General features: G+C 38.7%; 1 protein-coding gene across 14 annotated transcripts in view; it reads left to right on the forward strand.

Moving 5' to 3' along the window:
* The window catches only part of NHSL1 (NHS like 1), a gene marked incomplete at its 5' end in the record, with an annotated part of 304070 nt that overhangs the window by 221797 nt on the left and 60681 nt on the right, over nt 1-21592 (forward strand). The window contains one exon of one of the 14 annotated variants that reach the window (XM_082405601.1): nt 13151-13212. The exons of 11 other annotated variants lie outside the window; for them this stretch is intronic. In XM_082405601.1, coding sequence (XP_082261727.1) covers nt 13209-13212 — 4 coding nt within the window. 2 more of the 14 variants (XM_082405611.1, XM_082405603.1) reach the window with 2 other exon arrangements.

Here is a 21592-nt window from a genome sequence, read left to right on the forward strand (position 1 = left end):
ATTGAATATAGTTCCCTGTGCTATACAGTAGGACCTTGTTGTTTTCCAAGTTGTTTTTAATCTCTGACCCTGGCCTCTCCTCTGAGCTTCAGACTTAACATGCAATTGGCCATGTGAGATTTTCACTTGCGGGTCCCATGGACGGCTCCCTTGGCGCGTGTTTTGATTCCCTTCCCCTTCAACTGTTGCCCCTCCAGGGTTCCCTTTCTCAAAAGATGGCATCACTAGCCTCCCCCAAGGTAAATTCTGCAAACAACAACAACAACAACAACAACAACTGGAGTTAACTGATCCCTCCCTTTCTTTCTGTCCCACATCTAACCTTTCTATTCTACCTCCTAAATATATTTTGAATCCACCCATTTCTCTTTTTTCAGCACCAGTTCAAGCCCCCATTATTTCTTGCCTAGTTCACGACAGTAGCTCCCTACTTCCTGTTACTTGTACACAATCTATTCTCCACACAGTGGAAAGTTGGATAGTGGTCAGAGAGATCTGGTCGAAGCTCATGTGTTTGTTCCAGAAATTAGAACTCAAGGTGGAATTGACCAGCTTCTCATTCAGGCTCTGTTGTCACTGAAAGAAAAACACCCAGCATCAAGAGTTGTGAGTTTTATTCAGGGTCTTACTGAGGACTGTAGCCCAGGAGACAGCCACTCAGTAGCTCTGAGGAAACTGCTCTGAAGAGGCAGGGAAGAAACCAGTTTATGTATGATTTTTGGCGAGAAAATACGGGCAGTCAAGCATATGTCTCGGTAAAAGGTTACTGCTAATCACAAAGAACCGATATCTCAAGTGAATGATTTTAATGCTTTTCTATGTATGGGAAGATGCAGGGATGTGGGGTCATTAAAATTCTTCCTGAGATATGCATCTAACTGTCTAAGGGACCCGCTTGTCCAAAGCACAGAGGGCCTCACCCTGGCATCGTCTTAATTTCCTCTCAGGGTGCCCTGTCGGTCAGCAGCTGCAGCCGGTCCGTGACTTAACCCTTGCAGAGCTGCGTGATGAGCATTGCTCTCTGTTCTTCTCTGTTCGTACCACCATAGACAGAGAGGGCTGACGTGTTTCTTTTTTAGAGATAGAACATTTCAGTAATATAAATGGGAAGCAAAGAGTTACTGATCAGCCCTCTCTGAATCCTGAAATGGAGGGAATAAGAAATACGATATGGCCAATATAAGTGTTCTGGATCCTTCTCCAGACATCTTGTTAGAAACCCTTAGTTGTGTGTGGAGGAGCGTCACTTCTGAAGTGTGAGAAAGAACTAGCACCAGACAACAACCTGCAGACACTGTGCTTGTTTTCAAAGATTGTTTACGAAAGTTGCCCTGCTCCCTGTTGCTCTTCTGACGCGGACTATGTATCATGACGATTAAAAAAACATCTTGTACACATGTCACACTCGCCTTGCAAAATTAAATTATTCATATATCGAGACGGCAGTAAGTTACTTTCTTCATCCAAGATGCCATTTCTCTGATTTTTAAAAAACTGGGTAAGAACATTAATATGTAATGCTTTTATTTTATAATATCAGGGTGTTTTTGAAGAAATCAATATTTTTGAGTAATGAGATACATAGAAATTCCATTTGATTGTCATTTGGTTCTTGATAAGACTTTGTTCAGGGCATTTTATCAAAAGGAAAATTGGATAGCAAAATAGAATTTTTTAAGGAGATTCACTAAATTACCACTAAATTGTGCCTTGAAAAAATACTGCTGAAGATATTACTATCTACATGGTGTTTTTTTCCTGCCTCATTTCAGAGATGGCTTATTTGTGCAGTGTGCTCAGAAAAATTGTGTTCTCTCAATAGATGCTCACCTATGGAGTGTTTAATTCTTCAGTGGCATTTTAGAATGTGTAAATATCAGAGTTTCTATATCACTGCTTAGATTATTCAGTCTTCTTCCTGAGAACACATGATATAGTAGAGAATTAAGGCCAAACATAAACTTTTCTAGCATTGTTTCTGTTCATTTTTTTTTCCAATTTTAATTACATAAGGTAGTTGGAAAAGTGAGTTTATCGAACTTGCTCTTTTAATTTGTGAAGTCAGATCACAGCAACCTATGGAATAATTCTGGTTTCTTGAAAATCATTCCTTTGAACCTTCCACTATCACCTCTATTGCCATTATTTTTCTTATATAATGTGAATTTGAGCATGTATTTTAAAAAATCTGCTGTAATTTTTTTTTTTTTTTTTAAGTTCTCCAAAAATGAAGTCTATGGAAAGAAACCAATCCTGGGCTGTGTTGAGTTAATGTACTTAGTAGGTGACCGTGTTGAATACTACTTGTGGGCCACTGATGCAATTTGAGTAAAAGAATCCTCCAACTTTCTCAGCTGCTGATTTAGGAAGCTCAGATGTAAATGACTATATTTCTGGATCTGAATCAAAAACAGATATAAAGGGTGACAAATCCCAGTTCATTTTGGAGCCTCTTGTAATTGTTCTTTCTCAAGAACTTGGCCAGAAATCCTTCAGCAGTTTCTGTCACTGGCTCATTCAGCGCCATCTCACTCCCTGTCTGGCCTGACTTCTCCTATCACGTTAGCTAAGCTAACACCTTCATTTCCCAGACTCCCTTGCAGCTAGAGTTGCAGGTACGTGACCTAGGCTCTGTCACCCAGACCCACTGATTGAATTTGGATGCCAAACTGAGGAGTCATAGGCAGTAGCTGTGTAAGCTGCTTGGATCTCCTGGCAAGCCCAGCAGCACTGGCCTCTTGCTCTTCCAACATTTGCTTCTGTGGACACTTGACATCCAGACTTGCACATGATCCGTGATAGCCAGTGATGACCAGCAGGTGGCGACCGCGGCATCGTTTCATTGTAACAGTCCTGACTATGTGGTGTGTAAACTTATCCTCTGGCCACCTGGAGATTCTGAAAGCTCCTTAAGGTCCCTCAGTAATTCCTCTTACCTTAATATAATGAGTGGATTCTGTTTGCATCTAAGTGTTCTGGCATTGCCATCATAGCTGCTTTAATAAAGTGCTGGCTGTCCTGTTTCAGTTATCTGATGTTCTTTCCCTAAACACTGATGTTCTTTCCCTAAATACTGATAGTGGCTAGATTTTCTTGTGTATTCTTTATCAGAATTGATGCAGTATTTCAGAGTTGTATGTAATTAACATTGAGGAAAAGACAGCGTTTTTAAAATAAACAGAAACTATGTTATTTTTCATTTATGGTCTTTTTTATAAGATACATTTCTTTATTTTTTTCTTTTCCGTTATAGGTTATTATGAGATATTGAGTATACTTCCCTGTGCTATACAATAGGTCCTTGTGGTTCACCTATTTTATATATAGTAATGTGTATATGTTAATCCCCAAATCCTAATTTATCTCCCCCGACCCCCGCTATCCCCCCTCTATCCCCTTCAGTTACCATAAGTTTGTTTTCTATGTCTGTGAGTCTGTTTCTGTTTTGCAGATATGTTCATTTGTATCATTTTTTTAGATTCTGTATGTAAGCAATATATGATATTTGTCTTTCTCTGTCTGACTTCACTTAGTATGATAATCTCTGGGTCCATCCATGTTGCTGCAAATGGCATTATTTCATTCTTTTTTATGGCTGAGTAATATTCCATTGTGTTTATATACCACATCTTCTTTATCCATTCATCTGTCGATGGACATTTAGATTGCTTCCATGTCTTGGATATTATAAATAGTGCTGCTATGAACATTGCCTGTATCTTTTTGAATCAGAGTTTTCTCTGGATGTATGCCCAGGAGTGGGATTGTGGGATCATATGGTAACTCTTTTTTTAGTTCTTTAAGGAACCTCCATACTGTTCTCTATAGTGGCTGTACCAATTTACATTCCCACCAACAGTACAGGAGGGTTCCTTTTTCTCCACACCCTCTTCAGCATTTATTATTTGTAGACTTTTAATGATGGCCATTCTCATTTGTGTGAGGTGATACCTCATTATAGTTTTGATTTGCATTTCTCTAATAATTAGTGATGTTGAACATCTTTTCATGTGTCTATTGGCTATCATTTATGGGCTTTGTTCATGACCATATAGTTTATACAAAACCCACTCTTAGGGAAAAAAAAAATCAGTTTGTCAAGGTAAGAAGTAATCAGGAACTAAAATATTCATTCAAAATTGTCCAGCAATATGAAATTGAAAGAGAGACTGGTGAGACTAGAGGCTAACGTGAGTCAGTAGGTGACTGTATCCCATCCCCCCAGATTGCTGATGTCCTACCTGGAATAGATTAGCATTGAAGAGAGGGAGGCAGTGTTAGGATACAGCCAAAGGTGAGGCATGGGGGACGTCATTAACATAAGGGGCACAGACTACTTACCTCCATTCCTTCTTTCATCAACATTAGTTTATCTTGGTTTTATGGAACTTGCTTACTATCTCAATTCATTTTTCTATGTCTTTCAAATTTTTCTAAAACACAGGATCACCACCTTATATGAAAACTTTTGGTGTCCAATCATTACTGACTGAATGAAGTCTAACCCCTTTATTCAATAGGCAAGATTCCTCCCAACCAGTCCTGACTTACTTTTCCAGCCATATTCCCACTGCCACCCCTAGGAACCCCACTTTTTCATCTGAAGGGCCAGCAGATTGTCTCAGGCAGGTTCAGGTGCAGACAGCAACGTAAGCAGAAGGGGATTCAACACAGGTTGTAAAGATTGTTGGAAAAGCTTGGGGAACAGGTCCAAGCTGAACTCCCAGGAATGATATCCAAGAAACCAGCTCAGAACTGGCTCACCAAGGGAGCCGTAACCTCTGCTGCAAGCAGAAAGCTGGCACTCAGGTTTGGACTCCAAGATCACATTGCCGCAGCTGTGTACCTTACCTGCAAAATGAGTGTCACTGGTCTTGCCTACCATCTCCACGAAAGGAGGAACTGGACGCTGAGGCTGCAGTTACCACTCCTACTGAAGTGTCTCAACAGTCAGACTAACCACCAGAGCTAGCTGAGTGCAGACTCAAGTCCTCAGCCGAGTTTAGGTGCAGCGACTTTTCAAACCAGGAGACTCAGGTATACTGGAGTCTGGGAAATGTGGTTTCCAGCTCCCAGTGACTGCAAGGCGGTTTGACTGAGGCCATCAGAGGCAACGTGCACCATTTGTTGTACACGTGACTCAGTATTCCCAGCACACAGACGCCTCGCTCTCTTCTTTCGGCCTTTGCTCTTGCACTTTTGTCTAGTTGGAATGTGTCTCATATCTTCTCTATGTAGCAAAGCCTTCAAGGTCTAGCTCACATGTCATCCTGCTATGTCATGTTTTCCCTGATATCATTTCCTTTTGGCCCCCATTAGAGTTTACCCTCTGTTTTAAAATGTCTTATTACCATTTGCTTGTATCTGCCTTCTTCTATTCAATAGAATTCCGTACAGACAAGGAATAGATGCATTTTTGTCATTTAGTCAAACTTACTGGCAACTCCAAAGCCAATAAAGGCCTGATCCCGGTCCTCAAGGAGGGAAGGTCCTAGTATGGGAGACACATAAGGACGGTTATGGAATGGATAAACCACAAAGGAGTGGACAATCCACTCTTGCGGGGAGAGGGCATGGGAGATGAAAGGATCAAGGAAGGCTTTGTAAAAGAATTGTCTCCATCTTGGGGTCTCCAGTGCCTAGAGTAGTGCTTGGTGTATAGCATCTTTAATAAAGAAGACCAGGCTGGAAAGGAGTGATGTGATATTTTTGAATGAACTTTTGTCTCTTCTTAAAAGTTCTCTATTAATACTGAGACTTTAACATTAGTTATTTTTTAATGCCATAGAGTAAAGCTAAATCCTCTAGAGCTCTTTGTGTTTAAACTGTTTCTTTTCTTCCTGTAACTCATTCCTTTAATAAAATAATATTAATTGCATGCCTACTGTGCATCACATCTGGTGCTCGGCACCTGGACCCTGCAGACCCGCTGAGCTGTGGCCTCTCTTCTACAGTCTAGATCCTGTGTCTAGTGAGACATACAGTTACTAAACAAATAACTACACAAACACAAGTACCAGTGCTATGAAAGAAAAGTGAAGGTCTCCATGAGAGTGAATAATAGAAGGTATAAACAGAATCAGGGTCAGGAAAGGTTTGCTTTCCTGAAGAAATGGCAATTAATCCGAGCCCCAACATATGATGGGAAAAGAGCAAGAAAAAAGTAATCCACTATTCTTCTGTCTCTCATTTTTCATAGCAACCGAAAAGGAGTTTTTCCCTTTAACTCTTCCCCCTTTGTCCATCAGCCCCAGCAGTCATTTGGTTGCCAATATACTTGGTATTCAAGTAAATAAATTCCAATTTCAACACACAAGGAAACATTTCAAAAAATGACTTGTACAATGTATAATGAGGTGAAAATAACCATTATCTGTGTGGAAATTTTTGTTTAGTCTTTGCAAGCTAGTTCTTAAGGGAAATTTTCATAGAGGTTAAACAACTATGGCCCTATAGACAAATGCTTTTAAAATTTCCAGGCTCTTTCCCTCCCTCACCTGTTTCATAAAGATGGGTAATTACCCCCTTTTTTTGAATGTGCCCATGAATGTTATGTGTTTTCACATTGTATCAAGTTCCCAAGCATCTGGCTTTTCCTGGCACCAAGATTGGCCCTGTGCAAAGAGATCTCTATGGATTCGGCCCTGGCCCGCCAGGAGCTTACAAAAATGGCAGAGGGGGTTTTGCCATGTGTAGAATACACAGAACATTAAGGCAAACAACTTAAAAACCATTTGAATTAACCCGAGAATGGATAATTGATGCTAGAGCATAAATAGACTAAGTACCTTTTATTAGGAAAGCAAGAAGAAAGACATTCGTCGTGGGGAATGGAGGCAACCTTAGAGAAAGCCCGTGGGGACAGGGCAGGCTGAGGGGAATTAGCTCCTCCTTTGAACACTGTGGGAATCTTCCGAAGCCGTCTGCATAGAACAGAGGAGAATTTGCAGGCTACGGCTGAAAGCAGTCCTCTGCCCCAGGACTACCAAACCATCCCCTTTTCCACTGCGATGTTTTTAGGACATTCTACACATTTTAGTGCTCTCTGAATGAAGCATTCACGTTGCCATTCAACATGTTTAGTTTGGGGTGCATTCTAAGTCAAATTATACAAGAAGCTATTTGTGGCATGCAGCAGCTGCAGAAAGAAGAGGCCGTGTTTTTGGGGGGGGGGAGGGGAGTGGTGATGTTAAACAATATGAGTGAAGCTAGAAAGTTCAGAATATAGAGTTATCGTTGTTGATGAGTGGTTGTGATTGTATTGACAAGAGGGAGAGGAAGGCTACTGAGCGAAGAAGTAAATTTTATCCTATTTCAACATGGGGTGTCCTGCTGGAACTAGCTCTCCAGAGCTGCCCCGGGGATTATTTTGATAATGAACGTAATACATTGTCTGGAGTCTGTGGCTGATTCCTCTATCCAGTGGGGTGCGGTTGGTGAGTATTTCTCTTCAGAAAACAGTTAAAATAATTAAATTCCATTCAAGTGAAGCTGATTGTACATGAACATCAAGGCACGTATTGAAAAGTGCAGTTATTTTAGGACCGCCCTCGATAGTCTAAATGTATACTTCAATAGTTTGCTAATGAGAATTGATTGTGGCAGCTTCATTTGAACTTGGTTCTATCATATAATGATGTGTGTGAATTGCTACGCACAAAGAGATAGGTGTTTCAGATGAGGTGATAAAAATGGATGAAACTGAGTCTTCTGAGAGCTGCCGTACAACTTGAGAGAGGTTTGGGAAAAACTATTTGGCATTGTAAGAACTTAATCTGTTTTATTTTCTCCCTAGATTTCTTTTCTTTTTATTCTGGTTGAGGAAAACATTGATTGCCCATGTCTTCGTTACCAAATTCCTATAGTGATTTCTACTCCCTTGATCTTTTTTCTTTAGTGAAAAAAGCACACACACACACAAAATAATCAGTGGACCAAATTATGAAATATTCACACCTGTCTTTATATTTCCAAGCTTCATAGTTTTGGCTGCATATTAGAAATAATGTCAGGCACATGAAGAAGACTGTTGATCTTAATCCTGCCTGATATTATTGTATTTGCAAGATGTGAAGAATTTAATTTTTTTTTTTTTCTTCTGCTTTCTGTTTCAAACTGCCATGATACCGATGCGGAGGACCTAAGCATATCATTTTTTACAAAGCCAGTGGCCAGCTGTTACCTAGTATTAGCATTATTGTTTTGATTACCATTGATTTTTCTCAGATTCTATGTGAGCCTAATTATGTGGGCTCTGCAATCACCATGCTTCCCTTCCCTTCCAGTTGTGTCCAGTTGTATTGTCCTCTAGCACCAGGGAATGCCCACAAGTGTGAAGGCACTTCTGCAGCATCAGTTCAGAAATCTACATCGTGAAATCCTTGCTTTAGAAAGATTAGGTTACGAGAATTAGGTTACTGAACATGTCTCTATATACTAACCAATGTTTTTATTCTTGTCTCTTGCTGTCATTTGTTGTTTACTTATTTAAATTTTACCTCTCTGGATTGAAAAGAAAAATCCATGAAAATATATGAAAACTTGAGTTTATAGGCAGGTTTTATTTATTTCAAAAGTCTGTGACTGCCTAACTTAAGTGAAAGTTCTGTACTCTCTAGATTGTCTGAATATCATTTTATGCCAGGCTGACCTTCCCTTGCTCCTGCTGTGACATCTCCAGCATAATTGCAAAACCTTCCTAGCACTCATGCTTTATAAGGAGCTATGGTTTCTCTGAAGAATTCTGCTGCTGTTTATTCAGTGGCTTAGGACAATGTAAATTTTTTTTTATAAAACCTAACACGAATCAGATAAATGTTATCCTTACCTAGATCAACTTTTACCATTACTAGAAAACCAAATACAGTTGGAGACATTTAACTATAAGTATTGCTGTCAGTTCATCAGCAAACCAAAGCAGTCTGTCTTAATTTGTCTAATTATCATTTTGCATGTGAACCAGCTGGCCTCTTAACAAAAGCAGTTGATCACATCAGCTTATTAATTGTAGCCTTCATCTTAACCATATGTGAAACAATATAAGAAATCACAGGAAATAAAAGAAAAACTGAACAGTTCATGGTATTCTTCCCATTGCTTGTTTTCTCCAAATGGAAACACACTCCTTTGGATTCCTTTGTTATAAGATTTTACCTTTTGGTTGTAAATTGATATGGACCTCTGTTTTCTTAGTCCTAGTTATTCACTTGTAGCTGCCCCCTTATTGAATCAGAAATGCTTTCTAGAATTCAGGGGTGCTTCCTTAATCTGAGCTTGGTTGCAGATACTAGGGAGTTTATGAATATTCACAAATCTTCCTGGAGGTATGAGATCAACTTTGTCCAAATTGAGGCTCAAAAGGGGCACAGAGATTACAGAGTATGGTCTTCCTTTGGTAGAAGAAGATGAGGACATTCTTTTGAGACATGACCATGAATGTGGGTGTGTTAAACCAGAGCCCTTTTTTCCAAGCTTTTCTGTCAAGAGACAGCAGGAGGAATCCTTTTCCTGTACCAGTGTCTCATTGAGCGGACAGCGTCCCCCTGTAGGTGGCAACCTTCGACTTTATTTTGTCAGTTTTTCCCCTGGTAGTCATGATTAGGAAGTATCCTTTGCTCTCAATTTTTTTCTAGGTAGAAAATTCTTCTCAAGTGTAGATTCTTTACAGGTTTTGTAACCTGTAGGTGGCAACCTTCGACTTTATTTTGTCAGTTTTCCCCTGGTAGTCATGATTAGAAAGTATCCTTTGCTCTCAATTTTTTCTAGGTAGAAAATTCTTCTCAAGTGTAGATTCTTTACAGGTTCTGTAACACCATCAATCAAGCAGGTCCTTACTATTGTCCAATTTAAAAAGTAAAAGAGAGCCCAGAATATAAAACACTTCAGCTACTCACATGACTCTCTTAAATTAGATTTCTAAGATCATCACATTATATATTTTGGCTTTTCATTCCATGATGAGACTTTTTTTCTTCCCTGAAGATTTAGAAGAAAGGTTACATTGATTTTTTTTCTTTTCAAATTTAAAATTTTATTTCCCTTTAAATTATTTTTAGTATAAAAGGACATAATTATGTTAAATTTAAATAGCCCAGAAAAAATATTTTTATTTCCAAGTGATTGAAAATTATTCTCTAAGATGTGCTAGGCCTTTAATATGTATTCAGAAAATATGTTTTGAATGACAGTATTGGGGAAGGTAAAATGAGTTAACTTAATTGAACTAGTTGATATGTTGCTCTACTCATATACATTATTCCTCTCCTGAAATGAGCGATTATATACCTCATATAGGCTGAATAAAATGAATTAGATGAATCAGTTCACTCGGGTGGATGGATTAGGGCTATACAACATGTGAAGAATAACTAGTCCAAGTATAAGAGGCTTACATTTAGTGATACTATTTGTTCTCTTTCTGCAAGACAGACATAGTTCACTTTGGAGGAAGTTATCCTTGAAGTAAAATGACATATATTTTTGAAATAGAGAGTTATGAAAGCTCTGTCAAGGAATGCTTCGTAAGGAAGGTTAATGCTTGAATTATAACTTAAAAAAAGAATAGGGGCATGCCAAGTGGATAAGTCAGGGATCCAGCATTCCCGGGGAAGAATAACAGGGGCACAGAGGGAGACATGAGTGTGGATGGTTGGAGCCCCGCCCATCAGCCCTCCGCAGTGAAGGCAGGGTAGCGTGGTGTACTGAAAACTGGAGCACAGGATGCGGAATGAGCTCAGCTGCTGGGTAGCTCTGTGATCTACTGCAGGTCACCTACTTTGTAAAATAAAAGGAGTGGATTGGATGCTCTTTAGGGCTCTTTTCAGCTCTACCTTTCTAGGAGCCTGTGACATCTCCCCTTTCCAGTTTGCCCTTGCTGTATCCCTACCCACCAGTATTTCCAATCTCAGGGCCCATTCCCTTCACAAAGCTCTCCCCTGTCTGCCCCACCCTATGTCCATCATGTCAGGACAGCCTCCGGATTGTCACATTCCCTACATTAGAGAGACAGTGCATCCTTCCATCCCCGCAGGCATGGTTGAACTTTGAATGCTCGGTCAGCAGGGCTCCCTTTGTGTTTTAGACTGTTGATGGGGGTTTCTTTTTTCCAAAGCATACTTTCCGTCTGCTTCGCCTTCCATTTGTTCAACATTTGTCACGTGAATATTGTGACTTGACTAAACTAGTCACGGTGATAGCAGACGTTTTGAAATTGACCAAGCAGATGGTAGCAGTGGTTTTAGATTAAATTATTAACTAGGATCCACAGCAGAAGCCTTTAGCTTTAGCACATGCAGAGTGAAGGGTATTTCCTAGCATCTGAATTAACTGGCAAAGTGGATGCCAGATCAAGTTCCTTCTAAAGAACTGATACATTATCATCTCTTAAGGTTTCCCTGCCTACCCCCAGCCACTCCCCCGACCAGATATTGATGAGAAGAGAGATTTCCATTTGTCTTGTTTTCAACATGCCATATGATTCATCATTAAAGATTAATTCAGAAGCAGAAGAAAGAAAAGACTATTGTACCAATGAAGTTCTAGAATATTGGTGATTTTTAATACACTTTTGTGAAATAACATGATTCATGGGACGTTAAAATAATTCTTCATGGGCATCTGCCATCAGACACATATTTGCATTCCAGGCCGGCATCTCCACAACCGTGCGTGCGTGCGTGTGTGTGTGTGTGTGTGTGTGTGTGTGTGTGTGTATGTATGTTTAACATTATTATTCAACTGTTAAATGTGTAAGATTACACCCAGTGTATATTCAAATTTCCCCATTTGTCCAAAAGGCCTTTCTTTATAGCTGGTTTATCCAAAACTTGCATCCTATCCAGAATCATACATCTGGTTGTGATGTTCCTTAAATCTCTTTTAATCTGGCACATTCCCTTTATTGTTATTATCATTTAATTGATTTATTGCAGGGGCCAGACCAGCAAAATGTTCCACTTTTCAGTTTGAGTGATTGTTTTTGTTTTTTTTCCTCTAGCTCTAAGTCTTGTATTTCCTGTAAAATGGAAAAATTTAACTTGTCAAAAATGTTTAACTCGAATTTACCATGGGTGATGTTTATATTACTTGGTATTTCATCGCGTCAGGGCCCACATAATACCGGTTGTCCCAGTAGTGTCTGCTGGATTAGGGAGATGGCAGGCTGATCCTTCCATTGTGCTGTTGCTCTAAGAGTCCTCTTAGATCGCAGCTCTTCAGTAATGGCATTTAAAACTGACAAGTAAATCAAAGAAGAAGTTTTAAATGTTTAATATCTTAGACTAAAGAGATGAAGAGTAGTAATTTGTAAGAAAAATGCCTGATGTGAAAAATAAGAGATTGATTCTTTTTTTTTTTTAATTTAATTTTTGGCTCGTTGGGTCTTAATTGCTGCACGCAGGTTTTCTGGCTTTCTCTAGTTGGGGCGAGCAGGGGCTACTCTTCCGGGGCCTACCCTTTGTTGTGGTGCGCGGGCTTCTCATTGCAGTGGCTAAGAGATAGATTCTTTAGCCAACAACTGACAACTCATCTTTCAGTTTTTAATCAATTAAGTGCCAAACAGCAAGAACCTATAGTGAATTCAATTTGTCTTGAATAATATAAAGTATATTTTTCCATCTGTTGTATCAAATACTTAAGGCTATTTTTTAATATCATAAATTACAATTGTATTAACAAATGAATTTGTAGATTTTTAAAAAATCCCTTAATTGTGAAATTTTGTCTATCTGAAATTCAACTTTATCTGGGCATGCTGTATTTTATTTGGCAGTCCTGTTTTTAAAATTTACTCTCTTATTTGTACATTTATTGATTGTATTAATTCATCTGCCTATTATTAATTTGCTTTGCAGCTTCAATAATGATTGCTATTTTCGTAGATAAGAATTATAGACTGTATATAATTTCTCTCAATATTGCAAGTATTTATAAAAACATGAAACATAATTCTTCCAAAAGTTAAAGTTATGGGAAGACTTTGTTCCTTAATAAACCTAAGCTAGGCCTAAGCTTTCTGTAAGTCTATCTATTACTAAAGCATTGTTATGAATGTTTATTAAGGAGATTATGTTGCTAGTTACTTTTTATAAATTTCTAAAATCTCTTACTACTAAGTGTGTACATTTTATTTTATAGACCTGTGGCCTTGCATAGGATACTTTCTGCTATGATGTTTTCCAATCCAACGAGTCTGAAAAGCACAAGAATGAATGGGTGTGTCTATGGATTTAAACATTGTATTTGAAGTATTTTAACTATGCATAAAGATAATCAGTACACCTAAATTAACTTAGTCATGTACAGTCTTCTATTTCAGATGTTAAGCTTGATTTTTAAAAATAGCATAAAACACATCAGTAGTCAGTAAAAGCACCATTTATAGATAAGGCTAGGCTGAGAAATTTTCTATTTTCAAGAGCTAAATTCCTTTGAGACATGCTTAAATTATCATTTAGAATCTGGAGCTCTGACCAGAATACCATTACATCTGACTTTTCTTTCCCTTCCCTCCCCTTCCCCACTTAGATGACCATGGTGATCTTTGTTGATTATACAGTCCATTTTCAATTGATCTAGGACTCAAATTTTATGTAATTCAAAATGTGTATATATATTATATGGCATAATCATGCCTTGTTTCTACTTATAACTCCTGTTTAGTATTTGAAAATGTTTCTTTTTACGAAATACTTTTAAACAAAGTTTGTGAAAGTTTTAGATTCAAAATAAAGACTTTTAATGCCCTAACTATATTTAATGCGTGAAGCTTTGTGTAAATGGGGAGAGGGAAGGGAAGAATTCAGAGGGGGTGGAGGCCTATCTATGAGTCCTTAGACAGCTCTGCACTTAAAGCTTGTAGGTTTATACCTGTAATCTTTTGTCCTTAATAAAAAGAATAAGGGTATATTTTAAGGTTTACTGCAAATGAAAGCATGAGTGGTAACAGGGTCATTTATTAATAGCTAAGGTCTAATTTTTAAAATTTTATATGTTAAGTATATAATGGTTCCTGAAACATAATACACACTGTTAAAGGCAGTCTGCTAAGACCAAGGATGTTGTGGAAAAACAACCCTGCGTGAGAATTGGTTCTGACCTCCTCACCACTGGCGTGATGATTTGCTGCCACTTGGTCCCCACCTTCTCTCCCTCCCTCCAGTCAAGCCCACTTAAGCCCCTCAAACACTCTTCACCTAGACTAGTGATGTCTTACAGTGTCATGCTGGCCATACAACTTCCTCTGTTAAACTCCTTCACTGACTCCCTAGCCCACCAACTGAATTCCACCCCTATGACAAGCAATGCCCTTCAGGGTCAGACCCCTGCCTCTCTTGCCACCTTTCTCCCTGTCACTCTCCCATAAGCTTACACCGAAGCATTTGCAGATCTCCGTGTGTCCCAGGACTGGGCTTTACCTAGAAGTTCCCTCTTCGCCTCTGTTCCCTAACAGCTGTTTGTCTGTTTTCTACTGGAAGTTTTATGGTTTCTTACATTCAAGTCTTTTATCCATTTTGAGTTGGTTTTTGTGTGTGATGTGAGATAGTGGTCTAGTTTCATTCTTTCGCATGTGGCTCTCTCGTTTTCCCAACACCATTAAAGGCCCATCAACAGATGAATGGATAAAGTGGACGTGGTGTGTGTGTATACACATACACACACACACACACACACACACACAATGGAATACTACTACTCAGTCATACAAAAAGATGAAATCTTGCCATTGGCCACAACATGGATGGACCTTGAAGGTATCATGCTATGTGAAATAAGTCAGATGGAGAAAGACAAATACCGTATGATTTCAGTCATACGTGGAATCTAAATAAATAAAATAAACAAACCAAACAAAAACAAACACGGATAAAGAGACCAGAGTAGTAGTTACCAGAAGGGATGGGGGTGGGAGGAGGGAAAAATGGATAAAGGGGGTCAACTGTATGGTGATGGAGGGAAACTGAACTCTTGGTGGTGAGCAGGCTGAAGTTCGGACAGAAGTTTAACAATAATGTTGTACACATAAAACCTATGTAATGCTGGAAAGCAATTTTTAAAAAAAGCTTAAGTGGCTACCAAAAACTAAACTATGTTTGGGTTTGCTTGAATTCTTCTCTAGGGAACAATACTGTGGCAGTGTTTTCTGACCTAATACCTCAAATTATGACCCAGGATCTAAAGCTAAATGCATTAACTTTCAAACACAAATAAAAAACTAATTTATAAAAAATAAATTTAAAATAAGTGAGCTACATACCCTTTGTCATCTTTCCAGTAAACATCATGGTCTTATCTCTCTCGCCATACTTATTCATTGTTTTATTATTTTTATCTGTTTGGGTGTGGTCACTGACTTTCGTAGGAAGTTCCTCCCCACTGGACTATGAACTTCCTACGAAAGTCAGTGACCATGTTTGATTTACTTTTAACCCGGATGCCTAACGCAAGGCAGCTAATAAATGCTCGATGTAAAATTGCTGACTGGTGGGACATAAATGCATATTCACAGTTAAAATTTTTAGAATATGTGTTACTTTGCAAAATATTCCTCTGACTCTTTGCTGGTATGTTATATACCCGCTCCTGGGAAGTAATCAGGTAACTGTAGAAATAATCGGATGATTCCTAGAAGAAAAAATTTAAATGTTGGTTAAAAATAAGATTTCATTTCAGTGAAAGATTAAGCAGAAATGTTGGACTTTTATGAATAAGGATGCCAATATTTATACAATAGTAGTGGTAATAGAATTCCAAAATTCTGGACCAGGATAAGCCACCAGGATTATTCAAGTGATATTAGAGCATATTTTCCTTTGTAATATTTAACAGTATTTTTAGAGGGCAATGATTTACTCTTAAATATTTTAATTTATAGGTTCTAATAAGGACTTTTGTGTAAGATACATTAACTTGAATGTACTAACTGAAGACTTCTACTCTTAAATATTTTTATTAGTTGTGGGCTCTAATAAAGACTTTGGTGTAAGATATATTAACTTGAATGTAGTAATTAAAGATATCTTTGCAAAACTTAATTGCACTAATGGAAGAGGGCTCAGGACACCCAGATTCTCATCTTAGCTCTGACATGCATCAGCGTCTAGATCTCAGTTTTCTCATTTTTTACTGGAGTTTAAATGTACCTGTCTGGTTCGCTGAAAAATTGACTGTCAGCCCTAATAGAAATGAGAAAGTTCTTGATAAGTAGCTAATTTAAGTAAACTGGCTTAAATTAGACGTTCAGCTTGAGATAATGTGAGATTCGAGTAGAGGTTAGTAAGATGGAGCTGGAGGACAAGACCAATGAAAGACAGCAGACGGAGGTGAAGACTGAGTGGGGAGTTTAAAGGCAGAAGCTTCATCCAGAGGTCAGCATATCTTTCTCTAAAGGTCCAGAGAGTAAATATGTTCAGCTTTGCAGGGCATATAGCCTTTGACGCAACTACTCAGCTCTGCAGTTTTGTGCAACCTGAGAGCAGCGTAGACAGTAGATGAATGCATGGCCGTAGTGGTGTTCCATCACAACTTTATTATCAGACACTGAAATTTGAGTCTTATATAATTTCACATGTCATGAAATATTATTCTTTTAGTTTTTTTCAACCATTTATAAAGAGACCAGCTGGATTTGGCCTAAGGGCCATAATTTGTTGACTCCTGCCTCACACCAGCAAAATCATTAAGGTTTCAAGGGGGAATAAGTAAATAGCATAGTACGGAAGTATAACGACTGGCTCGTGGAAGCTTGTTAAGAGTTTGTCAGAATCCAGAGAAGGAGCAATCAAATGTAGGAAAGGAGCTAGTGGTTTGCAGTGTTGATGAAGAATAGTGCCAGAACCGGGTCATTAGCCGTATATGATTAAAAAGATAACTAGAAAGATGCGGAGAGAGAAAAAGACCATTGGTACTGGTTAGAAGTTCATGGTGACCACTGAGAATTTTTTTAAATGGTGAGCGGTAGAATTTTAGGCAGGGGGAAAGATAATTTGTGCATCAAAACTGGAAGTGATAGGTTTAGAGCAGTCATTCATGCAGCTGGCAGTTTAACTCTCCAGCAAGTAGAAAGACAACCATGAGATTGTGAAGTTGATTTCCATTCACAATAAAGGGCATTACTGTCCCTTTATTAAGCTTAAGACTGCTTAGCTGTCTCTTCAGATATTATTCATGTCTCTAACAAATACTTATATATGCTTACCACATACCAGGGACTGTTCCAAGGACCTTGTCAATCATAACTCTTTAAATTCTCATAATAACCTTGTAATGTAGTGTTATTACCTCCATGTTACAGATGAGAAAACCAAGGTATGGAGAGGTCACTTCTCTAGTAAGTGGCCAGTATCCGGGGTAAGAGGGCTCCAGAGCTGAGCTCTTCACTCCTTTGCTATGCTGTCAAGTCTTCCACGTTTGGGATATTAGAACTTTAAAAAAAAAATTGTTGCTACTGATATAGAGCTAAAGTTAGAATAAGAAGTACCATGGATTTATGTATTTTCCGTTGAATGTGTAAATGGAACCATTGAAAAATACTAGACACTTTCGTAAAACCATGACTCTTCAATAAACTATGACATCCAGGCAAATGCAAATTATAAGATGAAAACACTTCCTCATTCTCATGCTTCTATGCAGGATGTAAAGTAAGAGATGAGAAAATCATTGGGGAAATCTTTATAATTAAAAAGCTCTTTCCAAACACAACTTACTATGTAACACAATAAATACCCTAATTTATGTGGTTCCTTCCTGAAGCTCTGGACTTAGGAGGTTAAGAGGCAATGCAGAATAACGCGTAGAGGACAGTGTGCCCCGGGAAGTGGAGTGGAAGCCTACTTTCTACCCCTAGACTCACCACTGACTGCTGTGTAACCAGATAATGGCATTATCTTTACACAACTCAGGCCACTTAATATCAGGTTTAATTGAATGAGAAAGGGAATTACTTCATGCGTGACTCTTACCAGAGTTCATTTTCTTAGAGCACTTCTCTGACTAGTCCTAATGTCTCACTACCAATAAACATATCTCCCTCTTTAAAATGAGAGCCAGTGGGATTCGCTGGATAGATTCTTATTTTATTGGCATTGCCTCCTTCAAGTTTTTACTCAGATCTCACTTTTTCAAGCTCTACCCTGACTCCTGTTTAATACTACAACTTGGCCACCTCCCCTCCTCTCAAGCCCCTTTTATCCTCTTCAACTTTTTCCTTTGTCCATTCTACTTACCACCTTCTAATATACCGTATAATTGTGGTTTACTGTCAAGTAATGTAAGCTCCAAGAGGGATCTCAAATGAGTGGCCCTTAGTATGTGCTCAATATTTATCTTTTAATGAATGAATCAATGTTCCAATGCCATTGTTGTATACATGAAAGGCCATATGCTGTTTCCAGTTGGAAGTTTGCATGGGGACATTCAACCTCGGAAACTTGTTGGTTGTGAACTGAATAGGAGTACTTCCTGCCAGAACCTGCTGCTACCTGTCTGAGTGCAGTGAGCTGAGAGGCAGCTCTTGAAGCCGGGCGAGGTTGTCATTCTTGCTTATAAGTGTGTTTTCCTAAGGGAGACTTTGCACACTCGTTTCAGGCAGCTTACACTCACAGTAGTTTGTCATTTGCCATCTGGCCATGTGGTTACTTTTAAATAAAGCTATGTATGGGATGAAAGAACACAAATTGGAAATCTGTGATAATATGTATGGTGATAGGATAATATGTGTGTTTTGGTTTTTGTTTGTTTGCTTTGCTTTTGTTGTTGTTTAAAAAATAAGATTGGGGGGGAAATGATTTGAGGAGGAATCATTCCAAAGTTTTCCCTAGAGGGAGCCCCTTATATAAATTTTATTCTTTGACTAAGAGCTTTTGTTATAAACGAAATGTTTTGAATTAGTGGGTTATTACATTTTTCCATTCAGTTGTAAGTCTGGCCCAAAGCTATGAAATAAGAGGTTGTCTAACATGCCTCAAAAACTGTTTTGCCATGAAGTGGAATTGGGGAGAGATGTGCGGAGCATTCTTTTCCTTTGTCCCTTTTCATAATATTTTCTTACTTGTGTTCTTTTCCTTTTTGTTCCTGTCCCTTTACCCCGGAATGTATTTTTTTTACAGTGTCTGCTTGTACCACGTTTCTGATTCTTCTCTATTTGTGTTTCCCCAGTTCTCTGTGGCTAATTGCAAATGGGTTTAGCTAATTGCAAAAGAACCAGAACTCAGTACAGTACATTCAAGTTAAAGAGAAACTCAAATAATGTTTGTTAGAAATTATTCCTCTTCTCTCCCGTGGGTGGTGTTTGATGTGGAATTTAAAAAACCTGGCTTAGATGATAATTAAATTTAAAATACAGATTTAAATGATTAGGGTACTATATCATCTAATTTCTCCTTTGGAATGGGAGAAGTTGAGGGGTTTTTTTGTGGGGTGAGGTGGGAGAGTTGTGGCAGCTAGATGCAAACAAGATCACCCTTTGGAACAATGACAGTGCTATGCTCACACTGGCAAGAAAAAAAAAAAGAAACTGGGTGAGAAGACAGGGCGTACTAAATTGCACGAAAATGCAACCAAGTCCTCATTTACAGCTCCATGGAGATTCTATTGTAAAGTTTTACTGCTTCTTTGCAAACATTCCTTTGGTGTGGGAGGCTGAGCCTGGGGGCATGGTTGGGGAAACAATAGTCTGGCTCTTTTTTCCCCTAAATCAGTTCAAATGCCTGACTTAACTAGGGAGTCAAAGAATCAACAGACTGGCTCTAAGACTTGTCGGCTCCAGTAAAAAGATCTGGATGTTCACAGTGGCCCAGTGAAAATGGGGAACACATTTACTTCACCTCAACTTCCTTAAGGAAAATCTGCACTATTTTTTGTGGAATCCAGAGAGGAGAAACTTCTGATCTATTGGAGAGAAAACTGAATAACTGAGCACCAAGGCAGAAAGACCGAAGTGGCTATCATGCAAATAAGAACTGTGATTGGCTTTCTCTTTCTTTCTGTACATGTTGTCACTGGCCGCTCTCAGCCTTAAAGGTTAGGTTTCAGTGGGAGCGTTTCAGGTTCAAGGACTGTTAATGGTTTGTAACTGCCTGACAATAAGCTCAACCTCAAAGTTACATCACCCGGGGCAGATGTCTAAGGATTCAAGACCAGGGGAAGAAAGTTCGAATCTGGAACAGAAGGACGCCGCTTGCCACCTGCTTGCTGCACTGAGCTTTTAATGTGATTCAAATTTCTAAGCCCTATGTAGACATCCTGGAAATGGTGGTCTTTATTAATACAAAGATCAAGTCTTTAATTAAACTTTTTAGGAAGAAAAGTAAGTAGTTTCTTTTCTCCCCCACTACATGCGAGTGTGTGTGTATGTGTGTGTGTTTTATGTACGACTTCATCCTTTCGAGTGACGGAATTAAGAGTGTGAAACAGCATAATTGGCATGAGTTAAACTCCATTCTATACCAAGTTGTTCAAACACCTCAGACTTTTGTAACTCTAGGACAGAATTCTGTGATTTTTTTTTAGCATGTCTTACTTATTTATGGGTTGGGATTTTAGGTGAATTCATTTCTGCTTCTCAAAAGAAGTCCTTTGAAGAAGGGGGGGAAAACCCCCTTGTATTTACTTTATGTCTGCCTTGATGTACAGTGTATGTTTTTTTGATTCTTTGGCTAAATATATGAGGAGCCTCTGTGTAATGTATCACATATTTTCGGTGGGGATGATCCTCTAAAACTCCCTGGCACTCTGTTGGGTATTTAAGAGCTCAAGGACAGGCTCTGTCTAGACTGATCAGTCATTGGAAAGTACACAGCTTTTGTGATGTGGCTTCATTGTATACTTACCACTGGTTTAAATTTCTTTAATCCAGGTGCTTCTTCATTCTTTGGAAAGTATAATTTTTATAAATACATGGTTCTGTTTTTACATAGTTGTTGGTTTATTTTATTTTACTTTAGTTTTTGGACCAATGGATTTAAACTGGATAAATGTGCCATGGGTAGGAGCGTTGGTAAGAGAAACTTCGGAGAAAGCAGAAGAACAGCCCTTGGGGCTCATTTCTACAGCTTCCCTGGTTGAAGGCTGTCTTTGGATGGACTGATTAAAGTCTGCCCTGGCAAGAGTGAGATACACCAGGGCAGAGACAACTGTCCTTTCTTAGGAGCCAGTTTAGTAGCTGTGTGGTGGGGCTGATGGTGTGATTACACGGACGCTATTACTTGGATTTGATTTGTAATTGGCGAATAGGAAGAGTTTCAATTTTCAGTATTTTCCAACTATGAAGTATGGTAATTCAGTCTTTCAAATAAATAGACATTAGCACAAAACATTGTAATTAACTGTGGCTACTCTTTGGGGGACATATGGTGAGTCCCACCCTGTGCAAGATTCTCAGATACATAACTAAGAGCTAAATCGGGTCTCTGTGGATTTTATAGATTAAGTTTGATAGTTCTATGCACCATGCAAAACATTTGTTCCACGGAGGTTATGTGAAATGCCAGATGCCTAGTTTACATGCTGCTTTTAGCAAACGTTAAAAGCAGAAAGCACACAGGACATTTCTGTTTTTAACTTGATGTCTAGTTCTCAATGTTTATTTTCCCAT

The sequence above is a fragment of the Balaenoptera borealis genome (assembly GCF_965194805.1).
Source record: "Balaenoptera borealis genome assembly, chromosome: 9".
Lineage (NCBI taxonomy): Eukaryota > Metazoa > Chordata > Mammalia > Artiodactyla > Balaenopteridae > Balaenoptera > Balaenoptera borealis.